This window comes from Cynoglossus semilaevis, chromosome 16 (assembly GCF_000523025.1).
Source record: "Cynoglossus semilaevis isolate Cse_v1.0 chromosome 16, Cse_v1.0, whole genome shotgun sequence".
NCBI classification, from domain to species: Eukaryota; Metazoa; Chordata; class Actinopteri; order Pleuronectiformes; family Cynoglossidae; genus Cynoglossus; species Cynoglossus semilaevis.
The window spans coordinates 11,397,729-11,412,982 of NC_024322.1; the positions used below are offsets into that span (position 1 = coordinate 11,397,729).

General features: G+C 40.7%; 1 protein-coding gene and 1 non-coding gene across 5 annotated transcripts in view; both read left to right on the forward strand.

Annotated features, from left to right (window-relative positions):
* myo3b (myosin IIIB) overlaps positions 1-15,254 on the forward strand; it is a 55,807-nt gene that overhangs the window by 32,414 nt on the left and 8,139 nt on the right. For all 4 annotated transcript variants that reach the window (XM_025063764.1, XM_008328639.3, XM_008328638.3 and 1 more), the window contains 6 exons: positions 604-715; positions 1,083-1,245; positions 2,179-2,259; positions 3,612-3,708; positions 5,571-5,625; positions 7,361-7,472. In XM_025063764.1, coding sequence (XP_024919532.1) covers positions 604-715; positions 1,083-1,245; positions 2,179-2,259; positions 3,612-3,708; positions 5,571-5,625; positions 7,361-7,472 — 620 coding nt within the window. The remainder of the gene's footprint in view (positions 1-603; positions 716-1,082; positions 1,246-2,178; positions 2,260-3,611; positions 3,709-5,570; positions 5,626-7,360; positions 7,473-15,254) is intronic.
* On the forward strand, positions 14,602-14,710 carry trnal-caa (transfer RNA leucine (anticodon CAA)). The gene is made up of 2 exons: positions 14,602-14,639; positions 14,665-14,710. It is a non-coding gene; the product is annotated as a tRNA-Leu (tRNA).

A 15,254-nucleotide genomic window follows, 5' to 3' on the forward strand; every position in this document is an offset into this window, starting at 1 on the left:
TCATTCATTTGAAGGAGCTTCAACAATAGGCCTCTGTTCTAGACTAATGTCACAGTCAGGCTTTTCTTCCTGTCGAGACTCCAAACACATGACTTCCTTGTCTGTGGTAAGATGGAATAGTTTAATATAATAATTATATAGATATATACTGTATATATATATTTTTTCAGGTTTGGATCAGGCTGTAGTTGGTGCATGTGAAAAGATAAATTGAATGTATTTTATTTATTACTTCAGCCTGTGGCCTGGTGGTTGTAATCCTAGGATTGCTGGTTCCATTCCTCAGTTAGTTAGTCTTATGGGTGTTTTCACTGACAAATTGGAGGCAGAGTTTAAATTCACTTAGCAATTCACTTAAAAGAAAATAAGGAGACACAACAGTTTTTAAAAGTCTGGTGTGACTCAAGAAAATAAACCACTCACTTAAGTACTTACTACTGTAGTAGTAAATACTGTAACAAACTAAATCAAACTGTAATGTTTGCACTGCAAGCATTTCAAAAAACAAGATTATTAATTATTAAACCAAGCAAAAAGAAAAAAGTCTGCTTTCAGTAAAATCCATTAGTAATGCTTTGATTCCATTTCCTGCTCCTCTCTTAGATATTACTACCTTGCCTTCCGTGCTCACCAGATGCCTGAGACCAGTAAAGAAAATGCTATGGTCATACTGGAACGCTCCAAGTTAGAAGACTGGGTGCTGGGCAAAACAAAGGTATGTGACACTGAGGTTTAACTAACTTTAATATTCAGCTACAGATAGGGCTTGACATAATTACCATAATGTTTCAAACTTTTATTATAAAGCAGAGGTCATTTTTCACTGGGCTGCACAAAGAGAACCAGTAACACATTATTTTATGTGGAAAAAAAAAAGAAAGAACACAAGGTCCACAGCAGGGACAAATGAAGAGCCTGTGACGTGGGTTCATTAGGACAGATTATGTCAACAGGCTAGGTACCAGCAGTCCAGGTGAATGTTCCAAGCTAAATGTTAGCAATATCAAAGGTGTATCACAGTAGTGTACTGTGAATCATGGCTTTGTTTGTTGAGTCAGTGACTAAACCAAACCTATCGTCAGGTTTTTCTGAGGTACTACCACGTGGAGCAGCTAAACCTCCTCCTGCGGGAGGTGATCGCTCGGGTGGTGGTGCTGCAGGCCTACACGAAGGGCTGGCTGGCTGCAAGGCGATACAGAAAAGACAAGCAGAAGAGAAACCACGGAGCGGTCGTCATTCAGTCAGGTATAAATATATCAGCAAACACAGTGAGGTAAGACGAAGATGGAGAAGGAGATAGAGGTTGACAACATGGAGGATGTATCTGCACCTCCTGTCCTGCAGGGGGTTTGCATGGCTCCATAAGTTCAGTGTTTTGGGTTTTTGCTCCATATTGTCATGATAATTGTAATAGATTACGTCCTGTAACTCAGTTTAAAAGTTGTTCTATAAAACCAGGAGAGTTTGTAAAAAATGAAAAAGTAGATATTACCATGTGGGTGTTAAAAAACATCCACATGGTAATGGTAGCCCTTCATGAGGCTGACTCATTGGGTAATTACAGCTGAACAAGCTGAGAGCAGACTGAGCCACCATATTGGTACCTTTATTAACTAATACAGAGTCCGTTTGACTTTTCATTTTTCTTCTTGAAGTTTTATTGGCAGCTAGTTTTAATGTTGCATTACTGCAAATCAGGAAAATCATTTCAATCAATCAGAAAATGAAGGCAGTTGGCAGCATCACTTCAGTAAATTGAGTGAGTCCTCAGACTCTGTGGTGTTTGTTTGTATTTAAACTTGAATTTGTCCTTTTAAGTCTAAAACTTTTTTTTCCAATCAACTAAAAAGTAAACATGTGCAAATGGGACCTGAGTCCAACTCCTGCTTCAGTTTATTACACCTGGGCGGGTCTTCATGAAAGAGATGAGTTCGATAACCACAGCTTGACCTGAGAGGTTTAGAGCAGAGCCTCAGAGCAGACAATACGCGCTCACAGAGTTCAAAGAGATCCATCCCTCTGCCACCTGGTTTAGCAGTGTTTTGAAGTGGGATCTAGTGTAGTATGTGCAGTCTATTTTGTTTCACAGAGGTAGGTCAGCAATCTCTCTGTTTCACACACCGGAGAACACACACACACACACACACTTCAACTCTCCCTCCCTCTTTCTCTTTCTAGCCTGGAGGGGTTATGTTGCTCGGCAGAACCTCAAACACATAAAAAAGGAGCGGGAAAAGGCCGCCACTCGCATACAGTCAGGTAATAAATGTTTATATTTTCCCTGTGAAGTTCTCCATGCATTCACTGACTCTGAAATGTCTCTCCAAGTCCACCATCTGCTGGGCGCTCACGTCTTTTTCTATTCCTACACTTAAAGAAGTGACATTGTCAAACACCTCTTCGGTCTCAACCAGCGTCCCAGGAAACAGTGATGATTAATTAATAATGCATAAAGAGACACTTTTGAAAGTTTGGGCAGCATTTGGTCCCCATGTTTCAGTAGAACAGTGCGTTCTGAGATCCTTTTCTGGCTTTCATCTCTTTCCCAGTGAAGGCAGGAGAGGGGCTTATCCCTTCTGTTTCCTCACCACTTCCTCTCTCTCACATTCCTGGCCTATTACACAGCTCTCACATACCAGAAACAAGATGCCTTTTTATACTGTCAACCTTTTCATCTGAAATGTAAATTAATTCTTACTCAGTGTGGCTTGACGAAGATCAAAGTGGGCACATTAACCTTCCCGGGCGCCCCCTCCTTCTCCTCATTCTCTCCTCCTCCTCCTCCTCCTCCTCCTCGGAGACTCTCACTGGAGGACAAGAGAGGGTGCCAAAATGGGCAGGGGAGAGGAGGGCAGAGGGAGGAGATCTGGCATTGTTTCCTCTGGCTCCCCTGAGGGCTGCACTCATCTGGCACACGGAGCATTTCAGTTGCCTGCACACCTTGTGTAAATGTCCTCCATTAAAACCCCTGTAAATAACGCTGCAGAATGGGTAAACACGCTTTTTGGTGTGAGGAGAGCCGCGCCTACTCGGCCGCCTTTCTCTTTAGGAAAGCGCATGTGTCTGGGTGTGTGTGAGTGTGTGTGTGTGAGTGTGTGTGGCCGCAAGGGTTTTTTCAGAGCAGGGGGAGGTTGAACCTGACATAAGTGGGGGCCCTCAGCCCCCCGGCGGAGCACTCCAGCACATTCACATTGTGTGTTCTCTGCAGCTTATAGCCTTTGAGGTGGACCACATTTGCATTCTGAAAATAAACAGATGCCTTTCAAATGTATGAGCCTGGTGGCTTCTCAGATCTCAGGCCGGGCCTGGGGGACACGCTCAGCATCGATCAGATTAGACCATGCAAAAGAGAAACCGTGGCTCAACAATGTACTTGAGCTTTCTTTTCCTGTGCATATAATTTTACAAGGAAAACACAAAAGCCAGTTAGAGGAGTAAATCACCAGGCTGCCATCAGGAGTCGTCTGGTCTTAGGATGTGTCAGTGAACAAAGTCTTCACTAACTTTGCTCAAAGTTTCTGCTGAATTCTAAATGAATGAAAGTGAACTTCTTTGATTCAGTCTTACATCATCATGCTGCTTTATTATAATCAGCTACATACTCCATGCAGTTTACAGGGGCCATCGAGTGCGCCGCAACCTTGCACCCCAGAGGAGCAGATGTCATTCTGAGGCTGAAGTGAAGACCACCAAGGAGGACCAGACTAGGTAAACTATGACATCCTTCAACCATCGGGGTCTTTACTTCAAAAGAATATTTTCCTGTAGTTAATCTAATGCTCTGTTGTCTCCCATTGTGGCTCAGTCTTAGGGCTGAATTCAGGTGAATAAAAAAAAAAACAATATTTAATTTATGGGTTATCACATGCTTTTGTTTATAAGACAATTTAAATCTTTCATTGTCACCACATCATAGATTGACTTAGTTTAAATGAAATTTTAAATGCAGCCACCAGAGTCCTTCACACGCCTGTGTACATTCAAACACCGGAGAGATGAATCACACATGAATGAAATATGAAGTTATGAATGTGAACTGCCATATCTAATCTGTGTGACATCACAATTTGAAATGAGGTAATCTGTCTGCTAATCAGAAGAGAGTTAAGGCCTGAAAATGACAGCAGTGCCTTTGACTTGTCAACAAAGACGTTGGACACGTTGGACGAGCTGCTGCCGTCCTGCAGCTCTGTTGTTTCCTCTCCTCCTCCCTGAGCGCCACCTCTTTCACTTTTATAAACGTAATAAATATCTTTCCACAAGATCGCACACTTGTCTGACCACAAACGGGGCTGGGCGTTTCGCTGGTCTCCAGATGTACAGGCTGGGAACGTGGTGTTTATTCAGCATATGGGCAGGCCAGTCATTAAGAAAGTATGTGCTAAGCAGGAGAACAGCCACGACAGGGTAGCAGCACACGTGGTGTTCACAGACACTCCACGACCATGACACTTTACACTCATTACAAACCGTGCTCATTACAGAGTTTGGGAGCAGATATTAAAGCTAGTGTTTGACTTTAAAGTGGTTTCTCAAGCAGTAATAATTCCTAAATTTTGGAAGATTAAATGACCACCAAATGTATGTCTTTCGCAGACAGGTTTTGTGTAAATATAAATGCTGAAAGCAGTATTTCTATACTGGGAGAAAAAAAAACATTTATACATAAAATATAGTTTAACCATAGCAAAAAGTAGGGAATTTCCTTTTTATAATTATCTCTAAGATAAAATAAGGCAATCTTTCTCACTTATTGCCAAAGACTTCTCTCATATGTAGAAAACAAGGAGCAAAAAAGACACAAATTATCACCTTAACATAAAACCAATTCTTGAGCTTGTATTTGTTTCTAAATATATTTAAGATTTTGTAAGTTTTTACATGAATGAACAGTGAGAAATAGTGATAAAGTTAGCCAGAGTTCAGATGTGAAGCATCCAAATCCTGGGTTATGTTTGGTCCAAGCTGTGCCTCTCTGTGGACACAGACTCCAAAGTGTAGGATTTACACATCTGAAAATGATACGTTAACACACTCAAAAACCAAGCAGAGGCTCGTCAGGGAGTTGTGCCTCCATGTTTACAATCATATTCCTCAGTGAGAAACACTTCAAACCTCCACTCAACAATTCTGTTTAATCAGTGTTGGAATCTCTACACAGATTTATTTTGACGTGATCTGGACTCATTTTCTCCTTTAAAGATTTCTATTCTCACCTCCACTCAGTTCTGTTTCCTGTGCCTGTGTTTGCTGACAGAGAGCGGAGCCTCCAGTTGTTTTACCGAGTCAAAAACTGGGAAAAGAAAATATATTTTATGCACAAATGTGATTGTATTCACAGACCACGATTCGTGTGTTGTTTTTTTAAATAATGCAACAGTCAGTGCTCCCACAGAAACAAACCTCTGTCTCTGCTAATTGTATAATCATGAGCCCCAGATGACTTCACCACCAAACAATGGGACAAAAATAACTCAAATTCAAGTCTTGTGACTCAAATTCTGTCTCTGTGGCTTTTACAAATATTGTTTCAGTAACGTGTACGGTTTGTTTGTGCTTTACCTCCACAGGTCAAACAGCCAAAAGGGCAGAGAGACACACACTGTCCTCATACACAGAGAAGATGTAAGTACTAATACCATACCAAGATTTCTTACCAAGACTTTTATGAAGGTGATGAATTTGAAACCAAAATGACTACAGAAAACTCACGAGGTCACAATTGTTACAGTCTCATTCTTTAAAACCTGTCCAGGTTCGAGGGACTTCTTGCCTGTAGTCTAGTCTAGTTCTCTCCATAGATTTTCTGTCAAACATCGGAATTTAATTAACTGGAGATGGAGCTCAACCAGTGTCCAAGAATTGCTTTGGGTCTTTGTAATAGTATAAGACATATTGATGCTCAAACCCCACTGTTTCTGCTGACTCTGCAGATTTTTCCCCTTCTGTTCATATTACACTGCGTTAAAGCCCATTCCAACATCATGATTCAACTAATTCCAATAAATATAAAAGCCGTTTTCAGACATCGAACACCCAGTTCACTTCTCTATTGTGGGGACTGTCTGTCTTCTCTGAATGATGTCCACAGTATGTCATCATTCTCCAGGTTATTCTCTGGTGTTTTTTTCTCCAACCTCACATTGTCTGTGCAGAGTTTTTGATACAGAAGTTCACCTGTCCCAAAATGAATGTTTTTGTTTTTTTTATCAGTTGCTTCTCTTAGACGGTTGACCTGGTGGAGGATTTCTCTTATTAGATCTGGCAACACACGCCTGGATATTGAACCTTTAGTTTTATTTTCACCTCAAATGTTGGGAACATAACTGTTTAAACACAATTTATTTTATTGATTTATATATAATGTTATATGTTTTTTAAATTATATAAATTATAATTAATAATTTTATGTTTGTTGAGTAAGGTAATGAATAAAGTATATGCAAAGATAAAAATATATTAACTATATAAACCTATTATATTGTGTAAAATGTTCATCATCTGCATAGAGCTACACTTTCCTAAGGTGGGCATAACAATGTCCCCGTGTGTGTGATGCCCCCCCCTCCCCCCAAAAATGACTTTAACTCCGATGCATTTTGGGGAATTTTCCGAGCCCTTGAAACAAAAGTGTTTCTCTTGTTCCAACCTCCATCTCAGCAGAGAAGTCAGGCTTGGTTCAGGGAAGGAGAGAATCAAAAGGCTGGAAATTCAGGGCTGAGAATAAAATGCTGGCTCTTCCCTGAGGTGATTTGTCTTTGCGCTCCTCTTTCTACAGATGTTAGACCCCCTTTTTTTAGTAAAGACCTGAGGTTCTTTGGTAGCACTTTGATATCCTGCTCGGATTCAATATGTGAAATAGAAGAGCCACTCCGTGACTTGGAGCACATCGCGCTCTTTGAAGTCTGATCCAATTTTTGCTGCTCACCATTTGATGTTGAAAGGATGAAATGAGGGAAATGTACAGTTTTTGCCAGTAACTCTGCTGAGCATATGTAAGATTAAAAAAGCAAAATCCTTTGGAGGATGTACTTAGAAATGTTAAGCAGATTAATACTTTCCTATAGCTCTTTTATTCAGAGATAAAAATTAAATATGAGTGTCTGCCTGCGCTGTTTTTTTAACCTCACAATTAAGTCAACATGCTGATGTTGAAGGGAAAATATGCAGATGCATTAGCATCTGATTAACATCGCAACACACATTAATGAACCAAATAGGAGATTGTAAATAAATGACTGTGGCAACTCAGCGTGCATGCACTCTCACATTATGGGAGTCCTGTTGTAACGTGTGTCTGTTTACCCTGTGCTTTCATTGACGCTGCTCCTCTGGGTGTGTTTACGCCTCCTCTTTCAAGGTTGGCTCCATCAGCGGGGACAGACAAGTGAGAGACTTCAGGGGAGACAAAGGCAGAGACGAAGACAGTGTAACCAAGACAGCCAGACTGCGAGACGCGCAGAGTAAACAAGGTAAGCCCGAGCACAGAGCTGGCGGCTGCAGGTAATTACACAAAGAGACGGCAGAAATCCCTGCTTTCATGGATAAAGTGCCAGTTTTATTCAATGCCGGGGCCTTTTCAACCTTTCATCCCAGCCAATCCTCTGCTGCTATTCTCTGTTGACAGCACAAGGAGGGAGGCATTATGGGTGATCATTTCTGCGCTATTTTAATAGCTCAGGTCAGCTCATCATAAATGTCTTCTGACATGTTGGGGGGGGGGGGGGGGGGGGTCATTTGTAAGTTGGCTCTTCAAAGCCTTTGAGTTGCTGTGTATGAACCAGGGTCTCATCAGTGGCTCTGACAGACCTGCACAGTGACGGTGACAGGGAAACACACACACCCTGATTTGTTCAACATATGTTTGCTTTGCATTTCGCCCCCAGGCCATGAATTACACGAATGCGTGCGGCCTGGAGGGCGAAGGGGAAGTGTGTGTGTGTGTGTGTGTGTGTGTGATTACACACCGCTGTCAGATAGCCTCAGCCCCAGCACTAGGGTAGTCTGGGTAATGGGGGCCCCGGCCCTTCATTAACGTTATTAAAGGGGCAGGAGGTAAGTGACAGAGGTGGAATAGTGTTTAGCAGCGTGGCTGAGAGATTACAGGGATTAGACATGATAATGTAACACAGACAGGGCTCTCCACTGGGACTGGGATTAGTGTCAACACACCACAGCAGGTCTGGGTTAGATAGCAGCTCATTCTGTAAGGCTGTGTACAGGTGACCTACACTCCCAGAATTCACTGCTGCTGAAGAGAGGTTGATTTTGATCATTTTTTAAAATGTCTAATAACTTCTATTGTTTGGCTACTTTTGCTCTTAACTTAACTTTTAGCTATTTTTAAACTGTGTCTTTTATCAATTATGTAAATAAAGTACCTGCTTTACTTAATGTGTTTTTAACTTGAATCCAGGAGGTTTATTTTCCAAACTAACTAACTAGTAATTTTGGTTAACTACCTCTGACAAAGAAACAAATGATCTTAATATCGAGCTAGTTAGCTAGTTAGGTACTTCTGGGATATATTTTGGCCACATTTTATCTAACTGGCATAATATTTTCATTTTAATGTTTTTTTTTCCTGTTGTCAAAATTATTTTTGTTTAGAGCTATTTTATTTACAGCATCTTGTATTGATTTTAGGCATTTAAAAAAATAGTTCTTGCTTCTTTATGAGCTGATTTACAGAGTGTATTTAGTTGCCGTACCCACCCTGTCTCCTCCTGCTGTTGCCTCTGGTGATGGTGTGGGTTCACGACTATGGAGGGTTTCAGGGTTTGCACTAGTAAAGAAAAACAGAAAATGAAATTTTAGCTTTAGCTACTTCTAGGATCATTTTTTATCTTTCAATCAAATGTTTCTATTTTGTTTGTAGCATTTATGTTTTTCACTCTTGTGAAATAATTTATTGGCTAATTAACTATATTTAATTAACACTGTCTTGTAATACATCATGGCCCTTTTCACTTTTCTTGTAAACTTTTGTATTCTAAATAATTTTTTTAATTAGCTTTTTCAGTGTGCATTTAGTTTCCATATGATATGAGTTTGCAATTCTGCAAACTTGTAGCTGCTATGTTTCAGGGGATTACCATGATAATTTTACACAGACAGGGCTCTCCACTGGGACTGGGATTAGTGTCAACACACCACAGCAGGTCTGGGTTAGATAGCAGCTAATTCTGTAAGGCTGTACAGGAGACCTGTACTCCCAGAATTCACTGCTGCTGAAGGGGGTAGTGTTTGACAAATGTATTATGCCTGACTGACTAAGGTGTCTTAGTGACAGAAAAGATACGAAAATGTCTTTTTTCTCAATTCTTTATAATAATAGTTTGAATCTATTGTTATCATTAACCAATCAGCTATTTTTTCAACTGTTTGGCAGTTTAAGGTCATAATCATGGGCTAAATACTGGTAAAATCTAATTAAATTAATCATGTATCATAGTATAGTATAATTTATAATATAATAAAATGATACAATGTCATTGTTTATTTTAGCTTAAAAAGTAAAAAATACATAACATAACATATTTTATTTAAATATGTATGTATTTTCCTTTGATGACTGTTCATATCCTGTTTCCTTACTTAACCTAAGGCCTCGTTGATCATCTACAATTCGTCCCAATCTGGAGATTGAGAATTGGTGACCTAATGAAACCTAAATTTAAACCTGATCTCCCAAGTCTGGTTAGACTAGTATAGGTAAAATAAAACTCCTTTTCCTCCAGCGTTACCTTCACAGAGACCTTTGGTGAAGGGGGGTATTCATCGCACCCTTTTGAATCCATTATGTTCCAAGCTCTGCTTGTGGCTCCTACGTTTTCAGGAAACCCCATTTGAATATGTTGAGGGAGGCCATGGTGGCCCAGGCACCCAGGGCACACTTTGATCCCTGCAAATCTGAGATCTGAGAGAAGGTCTTTTTTTATTCAGAGATGGAGCGAGTCATGGAAGCCTTGCCCTGCCAGATGTTTGGAGACCAGGCTCCTTCCTGTGTCTCATCCTGCTGTCGCCTCTGGTGATCGTGTTGTTTTTGTTCGGGGCTGGAGCTCGACCTGGAGTGTTTCAGGACACTAGCAGAGAAAAACAGAAAATTAGCCATGGAAATTGAGTTACTCCACCCCTCCAGATTCACACAGTTGCACACGCTCCTCACCAGGCCCCCATTAATGCCTGAACACCGGGGCGTGACCTGGAACCTTTGAGCTTGTTGGGCTGAGATTTGTTTTTCTTTTTTGATGTAGCAGTTTTTATATTTTCTCAAATGATACTGAGAGCTGCTGTCGAGGTTACAAACTTTTTGTAATAATATTTGTCTAACTAGGGACGTGCTAATGTAAACATTATAACGTGGTTGACAAATGACATGTCTAACTAGGGACGTGCTAATGTAAATATTATAACATGGTTGACAAATGACAAACTGTTCCCAAATTAGCTCACAACAAGCTAATTATCTAACAAAATCAACAGTCTATATTTTGTGTTTACTTTATTCTCTATTTATTTTTGTTATTTAGGAATAAAGACTGGGGCTTCTGCTCCTGTCATTTTAAAGCCTGTGTGGCAGTTTGCTAGCCGCTAATGCACGTTAGCAAACATGAAATGTAGCCACCCACTTTACATATGAAAACATGATTTAAAAAGTCCTATTTTTGTTGCGATTTTAGTGTCGTTTACCAACTTTAATGGAAATAGTATTTATGTTTGACACAAGGGAAGCTGACATTTCTAACTCTGTAGCGAAATACCCATAATGCAGCTTTTCATGGTGGGAAAAGGGCATTAAAGAGCTCTGTACTGCAGGCATTCTCAGATGTACTAAGCACCAACCTTTGATATTTTCATGTTTTGACAGTGAAAAAGTTCCTCATACACAGTGTATTTGTGTAAGCTCCACACTCATGATGATGTCTGCTCTCATCACCTGCCTCCTCACCATGACGTTGAAATGGAAATGAACCACAGAAGCGTTTGCTGAAAGAAAGCCTTTGGTAGGGAGAGGCAGATGAGATCAGGGCTCAGCCCGGTGAAGTAAACAGGATGGTGTCGAGGATCAGTCAGAGCTGACTTTATGGTTTATGAAAACTGGGTACTTATGCTAACAGGCTCTTGGAAGATTATTGTTGTGGTGGTAAACACAGGTGTCACCAGAGACACTGACAAAGTAGAGACCCAACAGTTTAGACAGCCTCAGTAGGCCTATAGTGGTTCAAAGGAGTCGAATTCAGTTCAGGTTTTTTTGTATTTCATTTTCATAGATAACGTGTGTTTCTTATAAGTTTTACCCAGAAACACTCATTCTCACAACATAACATAATAACAAAATATTCTTTAAAAAAAGAAAACACTGATTTATTTCTACAGCTAAAGTGATGTAGCAAGTAAAAAGCCAAAATCAAAACAGACAAAACGTTTCAGAAATTCACTAAAAATAAGTTGATCATGATTTGTTAATTTGTTTTTATTATGTTTTTCTCTTTAGTCTAATAACGGTATCCAGAAAACAGACGGATAACAGATTGTTACTCATTTTGGAAAATATTTGCTGGCCAAGTCCAGTCTGTATTTGGCACAGACAACACATTATTTGTTCCACATATGGCACAAAGTGAAAACGAACTCTTTATTCATCATCGTCAGGCCTGGAGTTGAGTTGAGACACTTGACTGGACCCTGATTTTAGCCACACTGAGGTCCAACCCTGTTTGTCTCACTTTTTTCTCCTCACCCCTCACTAAGCTCTTTACGTCTCTCCACACGTTTGACGAGGTTTGCAGCTACCAACCACCTCAACAACACCAACACCACCAACACAAGAGCAGCAGCAGCAGCAGCATCACTGTATCATCAAGCATTTGCCAGACAAATGATCCACCCTCCCCGTGTTCTCTAGACAAATACTCTCCCTCCCTCTCGCTGTCTCTCAACCCTCTGATTTATCTGTCTGTCTCGGTGAATCTGCGTCTCTAGCGGATGTCTTCAGTTTTAGGCAAATTACAGGCTCGATGAAGCGGCAGAGGAGATTTGAACAGGATAGGAAAGACTCGGCTCAACGGAAGGAGTTACCTCCGTCTGAGGCTACCTACGTAATCCTCTTAATGTCAGTGGGAGTCGTTAACAGGATGTACTTCCAAACTACTCATCATCACAATTCCAGCAGAATAATCTCCTCAGACATAAAGTCAAGGTGGAGAATGATCCTCCTCTGTAACTCTGGACGTGAGGATTGAGATATGTTGTGTAGTCCTAAGTTCAGTTCAATTTTCTTTCCAAACTTAAAACCAATCAGGTTTCGACAACTTAATGGCTGAGTTTGTAGGAATGATCTCCACCTATTACGCATAAGGAACATGTAACGTTCACTTCCTGTCCTCCAGGGGTTGCTACAGCTGAAATGTCTTGATTTGTACATTTAGATTTTAACCTGATCAAAACTTTCTCCACAATAAAGTACATTTAGCTTCAACAACAGTTTAAACACAGCCAGATTAAACACCTAAAGAGATGAAGAAGAGTCTCAGCTCTATAGGCTTCCTTCAAGTTTGCAACAAACGCCTGATTAATTGAGGCCTAAACTTAAATTGTTGGGCTTAAGCACTTCCTTGTCTCAAGGAAATCTAAAAATGAAATATGACATGAAATAAAAAATGCATTTTTTCACAGGTAGACTTTTCTACTCTGAATCATTCAGACGTCCTGTCAAAGGAAAAGGAAAAGAGAAAATATAGACATAAGGTAGAATTGCTGCCGATGGCCAAACTGCTCCAGGTGTATTTGTAAAAATGACCGTCAAGATTATGTATTTGTTCGACTATAGAGATTATTCTCCAGGATATTCCTGCATGTTCTAACTCTGACGTCACTACTTTGCACAGCTCGTCCATTTCAGTCCTTGTCTTTTCCACTCCTCACTTTGTTCTAATCCTGCCAGGTCACAGATGCACATGTTACGTCCCTGACAAATGACTGACTTCCACACGGCTGAGAGGTCTTTTTTCCCCCTGCTTTACAAACATTTCTTTTCTAAAAGTCAAAGTTCCAAATCTGCTGTCAGGGCAAATGATTGATTTCAGTGTGAAAAATTACTCGTAAGTAACAACATCCTCGGTGTGCGTTAGTGAAAACAGATGCAGGAACTACTTCTGTGTTTTCAGAATTATCTGCAGGACTTGACCAGTCTGGCTCATAATTTGAAGCACATGAGTTGCCGTACGAGTATGATGTCCGGAGAAGAGAGATGAGAGGGTAATGCATCTCTGAAACCCTCAACCGTTCTGGAAATTCTGCTCAGCTTCAGAGTTCTACTTTTCCATGACGAATAATGTCTTGTGTTTTATTGTGCATTGACCAATGTGTGCACGTTTCCATGCACGTGTGGAGGTTTGTGTGTGTGTAAGAAGAGGCAGAGGTCTGGGCTGCACATGCCTCATTTAGACATCAAAGACTTGTGATGATGATTTTTTTTCTTTTTAATCCATGCCTTTGGAGCCTTTGCTCTGTCCATCTGAATAAACAAAGATCTGTGTTTTATGGTCTCAAATCAGGTGACGATCTGCAGCACGTGATGCAGGAAGTAAAATCGATTGTAAATTCATTTAACCAAGAAAGAAAATTCCCTCTTTTATGTTCTTTCTTCTGAGGATTGTGATTTTCAAGGGATTTCAAAGTGGTATTTAGAGATGTAAAAGCAGTTTCTGCTGCTCTTTGAAAATGAAAGGAACACCTATCTCAAAAAGGATTCCAGCCCTTTACGATTTCAAGAAGCAAACTTGTAGCGTGTGTGAGTCTCTCACTCAGAAGTGCTTGGTTTTTATTTTCAAAAGCGAGAGATCAATATTGCATGAACCACGCCGCCTGTGTAATCCCAGATGACCATTACGCCTCCCCACCCTAAACAGCAGACGTTACCCGTAATCATTTAGCCAAACCCCCAGTGCGAGCTACTGTCTGACCCTTTCCCAGCTCTGCCTCTCCAGGTCCAAGCCTTGCTCCCATGCCAGAAGCCATTTTGGCAGCCTCCCTGCCTGTAATATATCTGCAGCAGCAGCATTCCTCTGGGGCTGGCCTGGATCAAATGGCAGTGATTTCCCAAACAGCGGCTGGGAGATGGGAGTCTTGACCCATCCTCTGATCTGCCGTGCACTCTAATAGCTGCAGGTCAGGGTGGATAAATGGTGGTGTTGACTTGGAGCCCATGTGCTGTGTTCTGGACAGGGCCAGAGATTAGACTGCATGACTTTAGGTAAAGGGTTAAATTGTGTGGGTTGTTTTTGTTTCTCTGGACTTTATGATTCAATCTGCTGTTTTAGAAATAACTAAAATCATGCTGCATCATTTAAAAAAGAATTAAAATCATGCTGCATCATTTAATTCATTTAGAATTAAAATCATGCTGCATCATTTAAAAAACAAAAATGTAAACAGAACAGGATTGTTGTGAGTTAGAATTATTATCAGTGTCTAATATTTTTCGTTGTGGTCTTTATTCCCCACTTTTACTGTCATAACCTCGAAAAAAAAAAAAGGTTCACGTGTTTGAAATACTTTACGTCAGGATTAGTGCTGATAGCTTCACGTAGAACACTTGTCAGGATGGCCGAGTGGTCTAAGGCGCCAGACTCAAGGCTACACCCTTCCTGTGAATGGGATTTCTGGTCTCCAAATGGAGGCGTGGGTTCAAATCCCACTTCTGACAAGATATTTTGTGCTTCCTAAATGTAGCACACCTGGCTTGGAAGTAGAGGGTTTAATGCCCAGAGAAACCACTCTGTTGTTGTAATGTTTTAGTCTTTCTGTTTGTGGTTTTTGACACTTTTTAATGAAACACTGTACCAAACGTGTTGCTTAGATTCTGCACTCGACTCCGATCCACGATAGTACTGATAGTACTGATAGTACTGATAGTACTGATAGTACTGCAGTGCTTGTTAGCCAGAAACATACACCTGATCACCGTTACCTGTGTGTTTGTAGTTTTTCAGGTTTGCTCTCCTAAAAAGATGCTCTAACACAGTTGGGAGTGAATTATGTATGGAGAGCTGCTTCGTTCATTTTAAAACCACATGAGATCTTTTTAAAAATTCTCCCAGTACTGAGAGGTAGAACAGATCCAGGCAGTGGACAGTTTGTAGCTGTGAGGCATGTAGAGATAAGATTCACGGGAAAAGTCGGCTAATATCTCCTAACAGACAGGAACTTTCCCGGGTATTTAAAGAGTAAGAGTTAAGTAAACCGGTTTG